The sequence below is a fragment of the Octodon degus genome, unplaced genomic scaffold, assembly GCF_000260255.1.
Source record: "Octodon degus isolate 3935 unplaced genomic scaffold, OctDeg1.0 scaffold00032, whole genome shotgun sequence".
NCBI lineage: Eukaryota > Metazoa > Chordata > Mammalia > Rodentia > Octodontidae > Octodon > Octodon degus.
The window spans coordinates 13,838,593-13,857,357 of NW_004524608.1; the positions used below are offsets into that span (position 1 = coordinate 13,838,593).

The 18,765-nt window shown below is 32.0% G+C and overlaps 1 protein-coding gene across 1 annotated transcript in view; it reads left to right on the plus strand.

Moving 5' to 3' along the window:
- Positions 1 to 18,765, plus strand: part of Baz2b (bromodomain adjacent to zinc finger domain 2B) — a 338,801-nt gene that overhangs the window by 205,718 nt on the left and 114,318 nt on the right. The window contains exons 8-13 of the mRNA XM_023713794.1: positions 840 to 1,437; positions 2,994 to 3,287; positions 4,847 to 4,907; positions 5,735 to 5,843; positions 6,107 to 6,208; positions 14,667 to 14,877. Of these exons, the coding sequence (XP_023569562.1) occupies positions 840 to 1,437; positions 2,994 to 3,287; positions 4,847 to 4,907; positions 5,735 to 5,843; positions 6,107 to 6,208; positions 14,667 to 14,877 (1,375 nt within the window). The remainder of the gene's footprint in view (positions 1 to 839; positions 1,438 to 2,993; positions 3,288 to 4,846; positions 4,908 to 5,734; positions 5,844 to 6,106; positions 6,209 to 14,666; positions 14,878 to 18,765) is intronic.

Sequence of the window (18,765 nt, forward strand, 5' to 3'; positions counted from 1 at the left end):
AAAAAAAACCCAAAAAACTATTATCATACTAAATGTAGTAGAACAGAGTATAGGGAAGTAATGAGGCTGAAAGATAGAAGAGGATGACTTCTGGCCAAGACAAATATGGGAAGCATCTTGGATTATCTTGGATTGAATCTTGAAAAATGAAATACTGAAAAAACGAAAACTGACAATAACTTGTCAGTTTGAAATTTAGCAAAAGAAGATATTTCATGCAGACAAAATAGTTATAATAATATATACAGCAGTGAAAATATGCCATTCCTATGTCTTGACAAATGGTCCACATCACCTGGAAAGGTATATGAGTACCTCGTGATAACAGTAATTTGGATGTGCAGTCTGTAATGTTGGTGATCCTGCAAGAAGCTGATAAAACTAATCAAAGGTAAAACTGCTGTTGGTGTATAGCATATACTAGGGGTTAGTGGGGAGAAATAATGACTTGGCTTAAATTTGAGCAGTATTTTAATATTTAATTTCCAAAGTCATGGTGATATGACCAACTTGAGAATAAAGAAAAGTTCTTGGGATTTCTGCTTTTGATAACTGTGATAATGATAGTAACAGTAAAGAGAGGGAGACAGTGAGAAAGTATGCATATATATGTATGACAGAGACACACAGACAGAGAAGAAAACTAAATTTATAATATATTAGATCTAGTCAAGTTCAGCATGCAAGTGGTCATTGTTGCCACTTACAGCACTTATAGCACTTGTATGTCATGGTTTCAATTTGTATATGAGCAGCTGTTTTCAGATCTTGAAGACAAATGAAAGAGTCTTTGCTTTCATGATACATTTTCTTTTGTTTTTTACTTTATATTTCAACAGGAACAACATAAACAGGCATTTCCGTCACAGTTAAAGAAACAGGAATCATCTAAGAGCCTAAAGAAGGTTATTGCAGCTTTGTCAAATTCAAAAGCAACCTCTAGCTCACCAGCACATCCAAAACAACCAGTAGAAAACAGCCACCCTAATCCATTCTTGACAAATGCACTTTTAGGTAATCACCAACCAAATGGAGTTATTCAAAGTGTCATTCAAGAAGCTCCTCTAGCACTTACAACCAAAACTAAAATACCGAATAAGATTAATGAAAATGTTGTGACTGCAGGTAGCACCCCTTTTTCCTCACCTGTAAATTTGAGTACAAGTGGGAGAAGAACCCCTGGAAGCCAGACACCTGTGCTGCCCTCTGCCTCTCCCATACTGCATAGTCAAGGGAAGGAAAAGGCAGTTAGCAATAATGTAAATACATTAAAAATACAGCATCACTCCCATCCTACACAATCTTTGGTGGAACAATTTAGAGGAACTGATTCAGACATTCCTAGTAGTAAAGATTCTGAAGACTCAAATGAGGATGAAGAGGAAGATGAGGAAGAGGAGGATGATGAAGATGAGGACTCTGAGGACAGCCAATCAGGTTACTTTCTGTTTTAAATCTCAAAGTATTTCTCTGAATGCTACATGAACCAAAACACTTTAAAGATCTTTACTCACACACTTAAAATTGCTATTATTCATTGTTTCATATATCTCTGAATTTTTATGAGCTGGTAACATACATGAGTAAGGACACTAAATATTCTAAGTTAAATTCTCAGCTTGTTAGTAGCCTGATATTGAACATATAATAACTTTAATGTGTATATGAATGATTCATGAATTTTGAAATTTCATCAATTTTCTAGTTTTCATTACAACCACTTACTATTCCCTATTTTCATCTCTTCTGCTGCTTGTTAAAATGTCATTTGATATTTTTAAACAAAGGTAAAATAGGAAAGTACAAAAAATCTAAATCCCATGAACAGTCATTAGTAACAGAGAATTTGTTAAATAATACGAGGTTATGGAGTAATTCCCTGATTTGATTTTGATTCATCTTCTATTTTTTTTTTTACATGGACAGACTGTTTTTGAAAATGTAAAATATAAGATAATTTGATTATAAATACAAAGATAACTACATATTATAAAAACTCACAGATTTATGATTGACTAGTCAGTCAGTTATTTAACTAGAAAATTTAACTAGTAAATTTCCTAGTACCCAATATAAATAGAAAAGTATGATTATTTATACAACTTAAAGTGTCTATATGTTAAAAACAAAATATTTCTCAGAGTTAGGACAATTCTTCCTGTTATTATCTTCAATGAAAAATGCATGATAGTTAGTAAATATGTCTTGTTACTTCTAGAAAATAACTTACACAATGAACCTCAGTATAGGCAAATAGTACCGCACCAAATAGAATTCCCAAGACGTTGCTGTGTGGTTGCTCTGGTGAACTTTATGATATAGTGTATATTTTATTCTTGTGCTTATCAAGTTTAAATTAGTATTAGATTTTTACATATTTAGAGAGTGGATGTGTTATATATAGAACTATCTAAATGGGACAAACTTATTGAACTGCTATTTTATCCTATACATCCTATACAGTTATCCTATACATAATTATTTGTATAGCTTGGCAACCCTCATGATGTCTTGTACCTAATTTTTTTTAAAAAGAATCTTCCCTAGAAAGTTATCTTTTGCTCAGAAGTCCAAATGAAAGGATGATAGTATTCTAGGCATTTCTTCTCCACACTAGATTTCATATGCTTTTCAAGACTTTAGAATCTGTTAATTTGGACAGTCAGTTGTGTTCATTCTTTTACTTAAATATCTGTGTTACATTAAAAGTGGTTTAAAACTACGAAGGACAACTAATTTGTGAGTACATGTGAGAACTGTTTTAAGACTCAAATGTTAAGGAAAACATAATTCTAAGAGTTTTAAAGATTTATAGTCTGCATTCGTTGTACTCAAATGGCTTATAAGAAATTTTTTTACATTTATTCTGAGGAAATTGCTTGTTTAAATTCCTGATCACAGATTCTGATTCCTAAGTATTCTGTTTAGATACAAAGTGCAAATTATTTGTTATTATTTATTTGTAATATACAAGTGCTTCTTTTACTTCTCAGAATCAGATAGTAATTCAGAATCAGATACAGAAGGATCAGAAGAAGAAGATGATGATGATAAAGACCAAGATGAATCAGATAGTGATACTGAAGGAGAGAAAACATCAATAAAACTGAATAAAACTACTTCCTCTGTCAAGAGCCCTTCCATCAGTCTTACAGCTCACTCAACACCTCGTAACATCCACATAGGAAAAGCCCCAGGCTCTGCTCCTGCTGCCTTATGTTCTGAATCTCAGTCACCTGCTTTTCTTGGCACATCTTCTTCCACACTTACTTCCAGTCCACACTCTGGTATCTACATTTATTTTTATCATTATAAAGTAGAAGTCAAATCATAATAAGAATTTATTTTGTGACCTTGAGATGATCTCATTGCAAATAAATATCACAGGTAAATTTTAGATTGGCTGTGAAAGGTTAGCTTGTATTTTCAAAGGATATGAACCATTTCTTGATCTCCTTAAAATTTTTCTGTGCTTCGAATTTAAGAATCTGATGAATATCAGGCATAGTGGCACATACCTAAAATCCCAGCACTTGGGAAGCTAAGGCAGTAGGATCATAAGTTTGAAGCCAGCCTGGGTTATATAGCAAGTAAGTTCAAGGCCAGCCTGAACTGTATAACAAGATCCTGTCTGAAAAGCAAAACAAAACAAATATGATTGAGGATAGCACTTGATTTTTTAACCCTTTCCTGCTCATATGCTCATTTTCTGCTTTTAATATATACATGCAGTTGATAATTGGATTCTTTTGTACTTTGTAAAAGATTATTTGGGCAGTTGTATGTCTACTTAACATGTAGTCAATATCATTTCTATTCACAAGTAATACTCACATTCTACTAACAGACCATGTCTTTTTTTTTTTTTAACCTATTTTGACTTTTTATAGTCAAATAAAGTCTTCTGGAAGGTCTTTATTAAGACCTTTAAAGAATCTTTAAAGGTCTTGATTGAGACATTTAAAGGGCTAGTGAGATAGCTCAGCAGACTAAGCACCTGCTTTAGCAAGCATGCCATATGTCAAGAAGCCCCACACCTGAGTGGTAATGCACGCGTGTAATCCCAGCTCTGGGGAGACCGAAAACAGGAGGATCACTACACAAGTCCAAGCTGCATAGTGAGACTCTGTACCAAATACATAAATGAAAAAAGTTTATACATTTAATATTTCAAAACTTATATACTCATTCAGTACCTTACGCAATAGAGGTGTGCACAGTAAAATATTTTATGGTATTATTTTACTTTCTTCTTGGCAATTTCTAGTTTTTTTCTTTCATTACCACAAACTAGTATAATACTTACTAATTTGAGATGAATTTATTTGTATTTGTGAAACATAATTGTCTTACAAAAAATTACATGTACTCTTAATCCTTTTTTATGTGATTTAGATTAGGAAAGACCTAGCAGTGTTTTTAACCATAGGCATGTACACACATAGAAACTAAATGGTCTTAAAAATTCAACCCATTTGTTGAATTTTCTCATCTGAAAACTCAGACTTTGAAAGAAAACAACTCTAATTAGGTTTTCTATGACCTCCATCTACTATTTCCTTTCTACTTTTTTAGTCATTTCTTTAATACCAAAAGCAGAGAAAAATCTACATATAGTTTGGACTATATTTTCTTAGACATATACCAGTGATTCTGTCATTTACACTAAAAGGAAAAAAATTCCTCTACCTTATACAATATATTTTGTTGTAAACCACCAAGATAATGTATAAATTTGACAAATGTACTAATAATTTAAGTTATTAAAATGTATTTTTAAAGTTTCTAGAAAACTTTCATCCTTATAAATTAATATTTTATATTAACTGGTTGAATTTTCTTAAAGGCACTTCCAAAAGAAGACGAATAACAGATGAACGTGAACTTCGTATTCCTTTGGAATATGGGTATGCAAAATAAGGGTTTTCTGTTTTCTTTTGCATGTTTTATGTATACTTTTCATTTCCACTACTAGTGCAATAATATATTGCACAGAAAAGCCATAGCAAAAGGCAAAGGGTTTATATGTCAGAAAACTAAAATTAGGCCTATTTCCTCATGTAATAGCTGAGATAGACTCATACAGCCAAGTAAGACATGCCTAAAAACAATTTAAAGAAGAATTAAAACCATTTTGGTCAAAAGTAAGGGACTCTAACAGAGTTTGGGTAAATAGTCCAAGCAGAGCTGACATATTTCAGATTGGGTGTACTTGGGCCCCAAATGGCAGAGAATTAGGTTTATTATACTCTTCTCACTTGGTCCTTTAGATCTCAAAGCTACATGTACAGACTTGGCATGGTAGCACATGCCTGTAATCCCTCCAGCATTTGGTAGGTGGATACAGGAAAATCATGAGTTTGAGGCTGGCTTGGGCATCATAGCAAGATACTGTCTCAAAAAAAAAAAAAAAAATCCCTACATATTGATACAGTTACTAAAATGTCTTAGTAAAAATTGTTTAAGGAACTGTTTAAAATAATTCCAGTTACAATTACTTAAAAATTCAATAGACTTTAACATTTTTAAATTGAGCATTTGATTAAATTTGAGTTGAATTATCTAGGTAAAAATCTGAAGAGTTGTAATAGTAAATGTTTTGGAGTTATATAATTATAAGCCTGTTTTTGTTTTCCTTAAGTTTTCTGAAGAGCATGTGTACTATATTTTTTTTATCTTTAGAAAACTTTCCTAACATTAAGCATGTCATAACCCTCATTTCTGTTGTATATAGCTGGCAGAGAGAGACAAGAATAAGAAACTTTGGAGGGCGCCTTCAAGGAGAAGTAGCATATTATGCTCCATGTGGAAAGAAACTTAGACAGTACCCTGAAGTAATAAAGGTACATGCTTTTCACCAAATAACATATTGGTGCACATTAAGTGTGTTTATGTAAAGAAAAACTGTATTCCTTTCTCCGATAAAGTTCATTGATACAAAATAGTTTCTTATGTGGTTCTATTGCACTTAATCTAAATTGATCTCTAATAAATCCATCATCCTTTGATAGAATATGCAAAACATTAGTGTCCCAAAGCTAGCTATACATCAAAGCTGGGTTGTAATTATTAAAACCTGAAGTGGAAAAATATGTGATTTTTTCAGTATCTCAGCAGAAATGGAATAATGGATATCTCAAGGGACAATTTCAGCTTCAGTGCAAAAATAAGAGTGGGTGACTTCTATGAAGCCAGAGATGGACCGCAGGTATCCACTTTTTAAAAAGTATAGTTTTTGAACCAAAAAGTAGTTCCATAGCCTAAATGAAGTAAATTTAGCAACAATCTGGAGCATTGCCTTTTCTCAGTTAGTTCGTGCAGCCATACATAGAACTGTCGTAAACATAAGACCTCAATTTACTGTTACAGTAACAAGAAGCTTTGACATAATACATCTTTTTCATAATTTAAGTTTTTCCTTACATTAAGTCAGTTAATAATTTTACAGTTTACACAGTTAAAAAATATTTGCATGTTAAAAACAGTTTTTAAAACTTAATTTGAATTTAAAAAATTATAATTGAGTCCAAAAGAGCAAGTTTATGGAAGGATACTATCCATCTGACTATGTCACTATATGATGTATTTTACAAAGTTTATTATAATATGGAAGGTAGGTGATCTTAAAATTAGATCATGAGTCAGACATAGTGGCACACACCTGTAATGCCAGCCAGCACTCAGGAGGCTGAGGCAAGAGGATTACAATATACTCAAGGCCAGCCTGGGATACATTCCCAGTGAATTCAAGGCCAGTCTAAACTACATAATGAGATCCTGATTCCACCCCCAATATATTATAATTAGATGAGAATAAAACCTCTGTTCTGAATTACTCATGCATATTTCTGATCATAACAGCTCCCTTTGAGGTGTAGGTTAAATACACAACCTCACCAATCTTTAAAAAAGAACCTTTGTCTTTTTTCCTTTATGTTCCCTTTAATGTTTTCTTTTGTTCCTTGTTCTCAGCTGCAAATGATTATTATTCCCTTTACTTTTATCACATCTTGTGAAAGAGATCTTAGTTTAAGGAGTAGTGAGTGATCTACTAGGCCTGAATTCTTGTTAATCCATTGACTAGTTTTATGATTCTAAACAATAAAGTCAAACTCCATTTTTCCTTCAATTTTTTTATCTTCCAAATAGAAAATAATAATTACACTTTTGCCTAATAGTTATGGTAAGGTTAAGATGCAGTCAAATGCATAAAAATATTTTTAAAAGGTTAAAGGGACTGGGGAGATGGCTCAGTGGGATAAGCACTTCCCTGGCAAGCGTGAGGGCCTGAGTTCAATCCCCAGTTCCACCAAAAAAAAAAAAAAAGGTTAAAATGCTCTGGCAATTGAAATCGATATTTATTTTCTGGATTGATCCTTTATGCCCTTTGGCACAGGTTTTCTGGCAATCAATATTTTCTTTGAAAATTAGGTAGACTTTTCCATGCTATCTTACCCTCAAACTTTACAATGGTAGAAATGGAGAAAGCCGAGCTGGGGAGATGGCTCTGTAGAATAAGCGCTTCCCTGGCAAGCACAAGGACCTGAGCTCAATCCCTGATTCCTCCAAAAAAACAAAAAAAAAGGAAGAAAGAAAGAAAGAAAGAAAGAAAGAAAGAAAGAAAGAAAGAAAGAAAGACAGACAGACAGACAGACAGACAGGAAATATTGGTGGCAGATAGAGAACATTGCTATTTGGTTTTTGTGGAACCGGGAGTTGAACTCAGGCCCTTGTGCTTGCCAGGGGAGTGCTTATTCCCCTGAGCTATCTCCCCGGCCCTAGAAAGAAAGAAAACGAGCAAGCAAGCCTTTCCAATTTTTATTTTATTTTATTATTTTTTTAAATGTATTTAGTACAGGACTACAGGGTCTTACTACACAGATTGGACTCAGTGATCCTCCTGATTTTAGTCTCCCAAGTGCTGGAATTACAGGCACATGCCACCACAGCCAGTCTTAGTTGTCATCTCAGTGTACCCCAGGGGTAGGGCTGGCACCACACCCGGGGAATTGAACCCCAGTCCCTGTGCCTGCCTAAGCAGGTGCTTTAGTCCGCTGAGCTATCTGGCTGGCCCCTTTCTAATTTATAGAGATATTTATTTTTAATTTTTTTGTTTGTTTGTTTTTTGGGAGTTTTTTTGGTTTTTTTGGTGGAACTGGGGATTGAACTCAGGCCCTTGCACTTGTCAGGGAAGTGCTTATTCCACTGAGCCATCTCCCCAGCCCTGAGATATTTATTTTTAGAGTGTAAAAGTTTAAGGAAGTTTTCAAGATTACATAGCCTCAACAAATCAGAGATATAACTGAGCCTCGGAGTTAGGAAAAAGTTTTCCATTATTGACCAGGACTTTTTCAGGATCAAATTATGTCCAGACCTACTCATCTATTTACTGATAGTTCTAAAATACCAAAATATATTTGAGTTTTACTTTCTTTACAACAGTATGGGGTTTTTCTAATCTTTTTTCAAACTTAAAAGAAATTGATTTATACTAAATCTGCTTCAGATTCTTAGAATTTTAGTGAACTACATTGCTACTTTACATATTCTATATATCCTAGATCAGTATTTTTCGTTCCAAACATATTAGAAGACAATTTTATAAACTCGTATTTTTAATCTTTGGTTTGTGTTATTAGATCTTTACTCCTATTATTTATGTCAGATACATCTTTAGGTTTTTAAATTCAATACAGTTTTTCTCTGAGGGGGAAGCTAATTACTGTTCAATTAATAAAAGATTTTTAGTTTTGTATCAGTGATAATTAGACTTAATCTATAAAGCCTAGTTACACAAAGAATGTTCTTTGATATTCCTTGACTTTATTACATATGATCAGTGCTTTTCAAATGCATATTGTCTTGCTGAAATCAATTCTAATCAATGAAATACGATAAATTAATAAAGCTGAATGTTTTAAACTTCCAATATTTTAGCAGAATGGAGAGCATTTCTCTTAGTTAAAAAAAAAAACAGTTAATTGAATTCATTTCCATATACTTTTAGACTAATAGTTAAAGGTAAGTAGTAATCCAGAAAGTGTTTTAATGCACTGGAGATGCATATGACTGTATAGCCATATATATTTCTCTATATTATATGATTTATATGTATTTATAGTCATAGTAAATTAGAATCTATACAGTTAAGAATTTTCTATGAAAATTAACAAAGGTTATATGTTTTTGTCATAGTAACTGTGATGTGATATAATTTTGATCCGCCTAAAATTTTTAGTGCCAAAATACACTTTGACACAAAGATACTGTTACCATACGGTGATAATTATATGTGTTTATAATATGCCTCAGTTTATGGTTTGATTTCTAAACTTGTATTTAAAAAAAAAAAAACTTCATGTTAAAAGACTAAAAGGAAATGTGTCAAAGTTTTGACATTGAATGTAATGATCAATGGTTCAATGGAGTTCAGGGTTTTTTGGGAGTTTTGCTTCTTACATTCTTAAGTATTTTGTAATTTTAAAAACTTGCTTCTATCAAGAATATAATGTAGAAAACATTTGTTATCTTTTATAAATAGTATATGTACACTTATAATCCAATGAAGCTTAGTGTCTTTGGTTTTTCTGATACATGAAGTTGTATATAATGATTTCGGATGTTGCAAGATTCATATACTGTATCTATTTGGGTGTTTGATAATAAATGGAATGCTATATTTACAGATTCATTAGTATTCTTAATCATTCTTAAAATAAAATATTTTCCTGGGGAATATATTCTGCATATATCCTCTTTTAAAAATATAGCAAGAAAGTAAGAAAATTGTAATTTTACTTACAAAATTTCAAAACTTACATTAGTGCCATTTCAAAACTCCATATATAGCAGATAAAACTTCCGAGGTAGCAATTTGTACTGGAAGATCATATCTGCATTGGAGAATAATTGTTTTGTGTAAATTAATCATTTTTATTTAAGACATTTCTGAATTTAAGATGAAAATAATGCAACATTTTGTATAGTACAGTTAGATGATGGTTTATGAGGGCTCATCTTTATTGAAACCTAAAGAAATTTTTTCTTAAGTGAAAAGCAGCAATCTAATGATCAACTATAAAAAGCAAAGGAGAAATCCTTAACGCAAACAAATAGGATTACACAGAAATAGAAAAAACTAAAAACCATTAATCTATTATTTATTTTAGTCTGTACCTATGGTGAGAGATTTATAGAAATTTATTTTTTAATTGCTTTGTGGTCTTTTGGCTAAGATGAAGTGTAAAAACTATACTTTTAGGGGTGATACACTTGAAACAAAACAAATTATAGTGCTAAGTCCATTCTCTATTGCCAGCCCACCTCTAATGAATTTCTGTTAGCCATTCTAGCTCTTTGTCACCCCTTGAAAAGGATATAAGATAGATTTTTGAGAGACATGTGCTTCATTATATTGTAACAAACTAACATAATGCCGAACCTACTGTTTTATTCCGTTGTTTGTGTTTATTTATCTATTTGATTGTCAGAATAATAGTAAGAGTAAGTTAAATGAGTTTTGTTAATTATAAAATAATTATTTTTATTTACCTAAATATGATACTAAGGTGAAAGTTATTCCAATTTTTCTTAGGAATATATGAAGATGTCATAGTAATTTGTGAATGACAAAGGTTGCTTTAAAATATATGATGATTTACTCTGAAAGGCATTTTTATAAATTATAGCATATAAAGGACTTAACTATATATATTATAATTGAGTTAATTTTTTTCAACAAGGAAGTTCAGAAATGTAGAGTATTGAATGTCTACTGTACTCACCCCAAAAGGCAAAGTTGCAAAGAAACAAGTTAAAAATGAATCATAAAATAAAACTTCCTCTTCCTACTTGATGTTGTATTTTTAAAAATACAAAGTCCAGAAAAAAATGAACACACTACAGGAAAGGAAAAGTAATAAAGGTCTGAAAGCTAATGGCCACAACTTTGAGCACCTCTTGTTATTGTAGAAGCCAAAAAATAACTTGTATTAATCTCATGATATCTCAATAAATTTAGTATTAAAATTCATACAAGTTTTTCTTTGCCTGAAATATGTATACATTTTTAGCAGACTCTGTATATACTTCTTAAAAGCATAATACCATGAGAAAAGTAAAACCCCTGCAGTTTTTGTAAAAATAGTCTTTTCATCGATAATCAATACATGTTTATGACAATACCTGTTATGCCAGTCATTTCTGTTGTCAATAATCTTCCCCAAAGACATTTTTTATAAAGGAAATTATGAACATATATTTTATCATAGAAATAAAGTTCAAAGCCTGAATTTGAGGGAAACTGAAGAGTATAAAAAACCATTAGTTGAGAGAATCTTATTATCTATACCAGTTAACGTGAAATACAGTATTGCCCAGGTAAAAGTAGTGCTTTGTATAATAGATTTCAAAATAAGTTAGGCAACGTGCAGTTTCTGGCAAAATTATAGTATAGATAGTTATTTTAAATTATAAACAAAAGATTGAGGGTCAACAACCAGAGTTCTAATTCAATTCTGCTGTTAACTGTCACACCTAGTATAACATAACTCTGGGCATATATGGACACTGAGAACATGAAAGATCAGTACCAGGAGTCTTAAAGTTTGGAAATTTATGTCACTGATCTGCCAGGTGGGGATTTTATATCTAGGCAAGTAATAGGGGGCCAATTGTACAATTCCATGTGTGGAGCTAAGAAATAAATATTGCAAGGCATGACTCTTAGAGGATAACCTAGTGTGAGTACTAGAAAGCCTGACCCGCATTATGGACGCAATTGTATCAAACCACATATTTCTCACGTTTTTAATATAAAATCCCTCTATTCTCAGAAAAAGCTATGTTTAGTCTTTCATATCTTTTAAAGTGCTATTCAGCACAGTGGGAGCAAACCTGTGGCATGGATGCCGTAGCATGTGTTTGTATCGCTGAAAGCTCTAAAAGTTTACCATCACTGGCATATGCTTTCAATAAGCCATATGACTAGGGTGGAATGAGAATTCCTAAAACCATTAAGTTTATAATTTATCAAGCTCTCATTACTTGCCTCTGAACTGTGAAACAAGTAAAGACTAATATTAAATACTAATACTTTAATAGTAGACTGTGAAGTAACATAAAGAAATCCAATAAAATTATAATTGTTCAATATTAATTTAAATGTTTTTCATAAAATATGAAATGTCAAAAATACTTGATATCTTTGCATATCCTTGCCTAAATTTTTTTTTAAACTCCTATGAGGGTAGCTCAACATCCCCTAACTGAACCATACTCAATTCTTTTATCTGTAATGTAAATGTATACACTATATAAGGTCTTCTAAAACCCATTCTGTTTCACATATGACATTCTGAAAGTTTTATATAAACTATTAGAAAGAAAAGGATCCTGAAATTACATTTTCAAAGAGAAAGGTAGCTTTTAAAAAAATTGGGGGCTGGGGAAGTGGCTCAGTGGAATAAGTGCTTGCCTGGCAAGCACAGGGGCCTGAGTTCAATCCCCAGTTCTGAAAATAAATAAATAAATAAATAAATAATTTTTTAAAAATAAATAAATAACTGTTCACTTCGGCTATGGTGAAATTTGCTGAAAATTATTTGGCAAAATTTAAGTTTGATAAATAACCAATTTACTAAGTGGCTAAAAGGCCTAAAACTGTCAGAACAAATATCTCAATTTAGATGTAAAACACACACTGTAACTATTTTACTACCAATAAAATAGTATAGCAAGGGCTAAGTATACATAAATCTTGTATACATAAATCTTGATCAAGGAAAAAAAGTTCATCCATTCACCTGAGCATTTAAAAAATATAGGCACCCCAAAAGTTAGCTAGAAAATCAGCATTTAGTGGCACAGGATTGCATATCCATGTTGAAGTTGTTATAGGAAAATTTTAGTGATACTAATACTTAAAAAAAGAAATAGGTTGACGAAGAGATTACTTAGAAAACTGGCTTTTGGTGGACTGATTTACTATATTTACTTATGTACTGCTTTCTTTTCAAAATAAATCAGTTTGCATGTACATAAAAATCAAAAAAATAACAACAACAAAAGAAAACGACAAAGCTTAAATAGGAATTGAAACTTGACAGGCACATCCTGTTAAGACCTAACTATGTTGCTGCTCAGCCAGCAAATGAGCCTAGTTTTCAGTGAAATGTAGAAAACACGGTTAGGCAGTTTATTACTAGTGGTGGTGCAAGATGCAAATCTGGGGATTGTTTGATATGTCTTTTTAAATATTTGTACAGTTTTTTTAAACTTAATTTGTTGAAGAAATTAGATCATTTGCAGAATTTCCTACAGACTGGGTTTTGTTGTAATGCTCATCCTGTCCTTCCTCTGAAGTTCAATTAATTACATCTAGAGGCTTGATCAAATCCAAGTTTGATTTGAGGGGAGGAGCAAGTCTACATAGGTGAAATCATGATCCTCTTTTAGGTGGTTAGTGTTGGTCTGGGTGTCTCTTTTCTTGATGGTAGGTAACCCATTCCAACTTGATGTTTGGATCCGTTAATTTATTAGGTTTTTCTTTTTCTGTATTTAGGGCAGGGTCTACAGGGTGTTCAGGGTTTCATACTAGATCAGACTCGTAGTGATTCTCCTGTTTACAGCCTCCCAAGTGGTGGGATTACTGGCACGCACCACCATGCCCAGTCTCAGTTGCCATCTCAGCGTGCCCTGGGGGCTTGGCCAGCATAGCATGCCAGGGATCGAACCCTGGCCACTGTGCTCTGCATATGCAGGTGCTTTAGTCCACCGAGCTATCAGGCCTGCCTTTTTATTAGGTATTATAAAATGCTGATACCCTCACTTTTTACATTCTGTCTTCATTTATTCGTTGTAATATTCCTATAAAGAGAAATGTCTATTACAGTGGTTCTTAGGTTCATGAATGCTTTTGTTTATAAACAGTATGATTTACAAAACAGAAGCATCTGGCAAAATTTTGTTTTTATTTTCAAACTCCGCATCAGATGACAAACACATAACTGCAGCCATCTTTCTCACACAAACCATCTTTTCCAAAATCATAGAACAACTTAAGTTCATGAACTGAGGTACCACTGTATTTTGATAGTTCAATGTTTTGGTTGAATTGATAACCCACAAGAATAATCTATAAGGAGGTCTTCAAACAATTAATATTTTATTTTCTGTTGTTATTTTGTTCTTTTCAAAATTTTTATTAGTTGGTTTATAGTACATATTGATTACATCCATCATAGAGAGTTGGTACATGTGTATAACATATTTTAGTTCTTCTCTCCCTTTTTCTCCCCATCCTCTCCCCTTCCAGTATTTCATGGTCTTTGTTTTTGTAAAAGATCTATCTCCATGTTTCCTATTATCACAACTAATATTTTCAAGTATGTTCCAACTTCATCATCATTATAGTTTAGAAATGTAATTGAAGTATATGTCTGTTTTTAGGTACAAATCTCTATACATTTAATTAAATTTGTAAGTCCTTAAGTTCGTGCAAAAGACCATGAAAAATCATAAATTTAAATTTAATTTATAAGGTAAATCTCTAAGGTTTGCTTTATAAATTTTTAAGTGTCTTATTTTTTACCTAGACTATTCTGACATATTGATCTCATATTTTTATCATATTTATAACATTATTTCTATAAAATGTCAATTAAAAGGGAATGCAGTGGTGTCTTTTGAAAGAAGAGGATGTCATTCCTCATATCAGGGCAATGGAAGGTCGTAGAGGAAGACCACCAAACCCAGAGAGACAGCGAGCAAGAGATGAATCCAGGATGAAACGTCGCAAGGGTCGACCTCCAAATATTGGCAATGCTGAGTTCTTAGATAACACTGATGCCAAGTTGCTAAGAAAACTGCAAGCTCAAGGTAAGAAACAATATATCTGACATTGTAGTAATTGTACTAAAAAGTATTCTAAATATATTTCTTATAATTTTGACCTATGAATATTGTCATTGCTCTCAATTTCTAAAATGTAAATATTTGTGCTAGAATTAGAGAAAATGACAAATCCTACTGGTAACTGGAGTTCTTTGATTACATCATATTTTAAGAGTTATACTTTTAGACACATCCTACCGTGTATATTTAGAAGTACAAAGGTGGATGTTAAGCTGTTAAGGCTTGCACAGAAAGGGAATAAACCAGCACTTGGCACATGCCTTAAGGTTGTGCCAACCTTCCAGAAATTCTCCTTTTAACACCTCCCAATTCCTTGAGGTGGTATATGGAAATAACTCCCAAATATGTGGATCTGTGGATATTTTAAATCAGAGAACTCCAATTACTGTTAAGCAACCCCAGTCTTCCAGTTTGAATCCTCCATAGTCTAGATGTTTTTTCAAAATCCTCAGTTGATAGATTTATATCAGTATTTTAAAATCACTTAAGGTAATATTTAACAAGCCCAAAGTGATAATAGTAGCCTGAAATCTATTTTATATTTCAAAACTTTACATAAATTAACAACATGAAGCCATACGGTGTGGCACAGAAGGCCATACAGTAGTTTAAATAATAGTAGTTCTGCTGTACATCTTGAATTATTAGTTGATAAATATAAGGCCTCTTATAGTTGTCTGAATACATCATGTGTACAGCCTTGCATTTTCAAGCATATATTTTAAGATACATGGTTTTAAATAAGGGTTTAATAATTAAAATTGATTTCAAAGAATTTTACCATTGTTATAAATGAACACCAACGTCTGGATGCTTTTGTTAATCTTTCCTGAAATTGGTATGCACACACTGAAACACAAATAAATATGTCATTTTCTTTTTTGAAAATAAAGAAGACTATTTATAGTAAGTATATACTATTTTACTTGTTCTTTTTCCCTTTATCGTGAATATCTTTCTGTATTACCATAGATAAATTAGCTTCAGTCTTTTAGTGATTAATTAGTAAATGATACCATGTGTAGCTCTAATGTGCCTTATTAAATCAGTTTCTTTTTTAAATTTATTTTATTGAGAAACAAATATCAATGAAACACTTTCCAAGGTGATTAATAGGACATTGTCAATGATTAATACATTGCACATTGTTATCTTCACAGCAGGCATCCATAGCACAAGCAGCCAGGACATCCCATCCAAACACTACTACTACAAATCCTTCCTCTCACTGAACCAAGCGAAAGCACCGTACATCTATCCTAACTATTCTGTATATACAAATACAAAATGGTCCTTCCTCTGTAACGCCCCTCTCCAGTTCAGTTCTGTCAGAGATTGGTATTCTATTGGCATCTAAATATTATAGGTGCTTGAATTCAGCAAAACAGTCCAACACAGTTCAGTAGTCAATAATAGTAGTGGATTATCCACAGAAGTTGTTGACGAGAGCCTTTTACAGCTCAGCATATTATTATAGCTTTACTTTATATACCTCGTTTTCATACTTTTCTGTTGGATGGTTAAGATCAATATAAAGCAAGACCTATACAACAAGAAATGTAACTTTTATATCTGATAAGGTCAGTCAAGTCCCCTCAGGATTTATCCTTTAACCCTATACTGTACTTCGCAGATCCTTTATCAGTGTCAGCCGTGTGATTGAGTTATGGCCATTGCTTGACCAGTTTGCTCTCTGTGAAAGCCTGAGAGAAAGTTTTCTCCCCATGTGACTCTCCTTAGGCACACTCTACATCATTGATCACATTCCTCTGTGGCTCCATAATCTCCTTCATCAGAAAATTTGGGGCACAACTGAGTTACATGATGCCACAGTACAGGTTCTCCTTTGTCCTCAGTCTTCACTGACCTTGAAAGGCTAGGGCCAAAATATTGGCTGACATTGCATCCCTTCCTTTTCTCCAATTTTTGATCTGCAAATTAGGTTGCTAACCTTCCAGAAGACAAACTTATTATTACCCTGCAACATATGCAGTTCGGTTTACCCTAACTATCTGTCTAAATATCGAATATCTTAGGCATGACGTGGAACAGGTATCTTCCATCAAGTATTGATGTGTTGAACTTTAAGTCCTTACAGAATATGAATAAAAAAAATTTAAAAATAGGAATAAACATATTTTTACACAGAAATTTAGAAATCTAACCATATACAGCATTGTAGCAACTGCACTGAAGATAGCAATGTGTAATAGAAGGGTCACGCTTGGAATGCCTCTCATTCTGGTCTTCTAAATACATACGTCATGTCATGACATACCAATTATTACCATACTGTCTCACAAGTAAAAGCTTTTTTTGTTGTTTTTCTTTTTTTAATGGGTAATAAATGAAAAAAAAAGACACAAGAAAAAGAAAAATAGTCACAGTTTCTTCTTGTTTATTTAAGTTGTTTCTGAATCCTTACTTCTACATTGCTGTATAAATATATATTGCAAATATCCAAATGTAGATCACATATAGACTGCATATAACATTTCCATGTAAATATTGTCTCCAAAAACATTGCACCAATTCATACTTTGACCAATAGCATATAATTTAACTGCATAGGGCATAATTTAATATCCAATACCATTTTTTTCTGTCTTAATATGTTAGTCAATTTAAAAAATTTTTCATACTACTTGATTAATTTTTTAAGGCTTTTATTTCCTCCAGCTAGTTATTAGTGAAGGTTAAAAACAAGTGAATGCTAACGAAAATAGATGAATTTTAAAGCTTACTATATTTTTAGTAAATTAGTAATTTTTCTGAAGAATGTATAATGATAGGAAGTGTAATCTATATGAAATAAATACTTTATATTAACCTATAGCCAAAACAATGAGCTCTTCATATGATTTTATATATCTAATATAAGCATCATTATTACTTGTATCAAAAATGACAAATTTAAATTTGCAATATTAACTATATTTTTATTGTACCAAAATATAAACTCATTTTTTTCCAAATATTATTTTCTTCTTTTAAATTTTAAATTGAATCATTCCAGTAATTTATAGTTTGGGAGATGAGAATTTCTCTCTAATAGTGCTCCTGAGGCTCGCAATACAAATAAAATCTTAATGTTGTGCATAAAATGATGTGTGTTATAAAAATTATAAAATAAAACATATGATTTACTAAAAGAACAAATTTCAAATTGATTTGTATTACACTATATCACCCCACTGGTTGTAATTGCCTATACTTTGCAAATTCTGTTACCTTTGACTTTATTGTATATATGTGTTCTTTCTCAACATGTATATAAAAATAAAATATTTAGCAGTAAATAATTATTTTTCATATATACAAATATATGGGCTATTGTTCACATTTTTTCCTTGGGAAAATAAGAAAGCGAGGATGAATCACTTTATCAGCACTTTTATTTCTAAAGAATTTCTTTTCAACAGTTGGGGAGAATGAGAGAATTTTAGAAGTTTTGTTATTATTATCCTGCTTGGATCAAAAAAACTGAGTTTAATTTACAGAAAGGGTCAGAATAGTAAAATAAATACAAGTCTTCAATATACTACTTATACAAAAATTGTAAAATAGGAGTGCTTATTTCTAAGAGAATATACATAAAAGGCTGATGGGATTGTAGATGATAAAGGCTTTTTTGGTCTATATGAATTAACCTGCTTATGGAATTTCAGTGGCATAATGAGTCAGTGATTCTTATCTGAGTAAACCTGCTTATTAATTAACCAATGCTGTTAATATCTCACATCTTCCAGAATATCAGAGAACTCTTGTTTGTTTTACGTCATAGGACCTGAGAAAGTATACAGTCTTGTACAGGGTATCTTTATTTTTTTTTTAGTTTTATTTTTTTTGCCA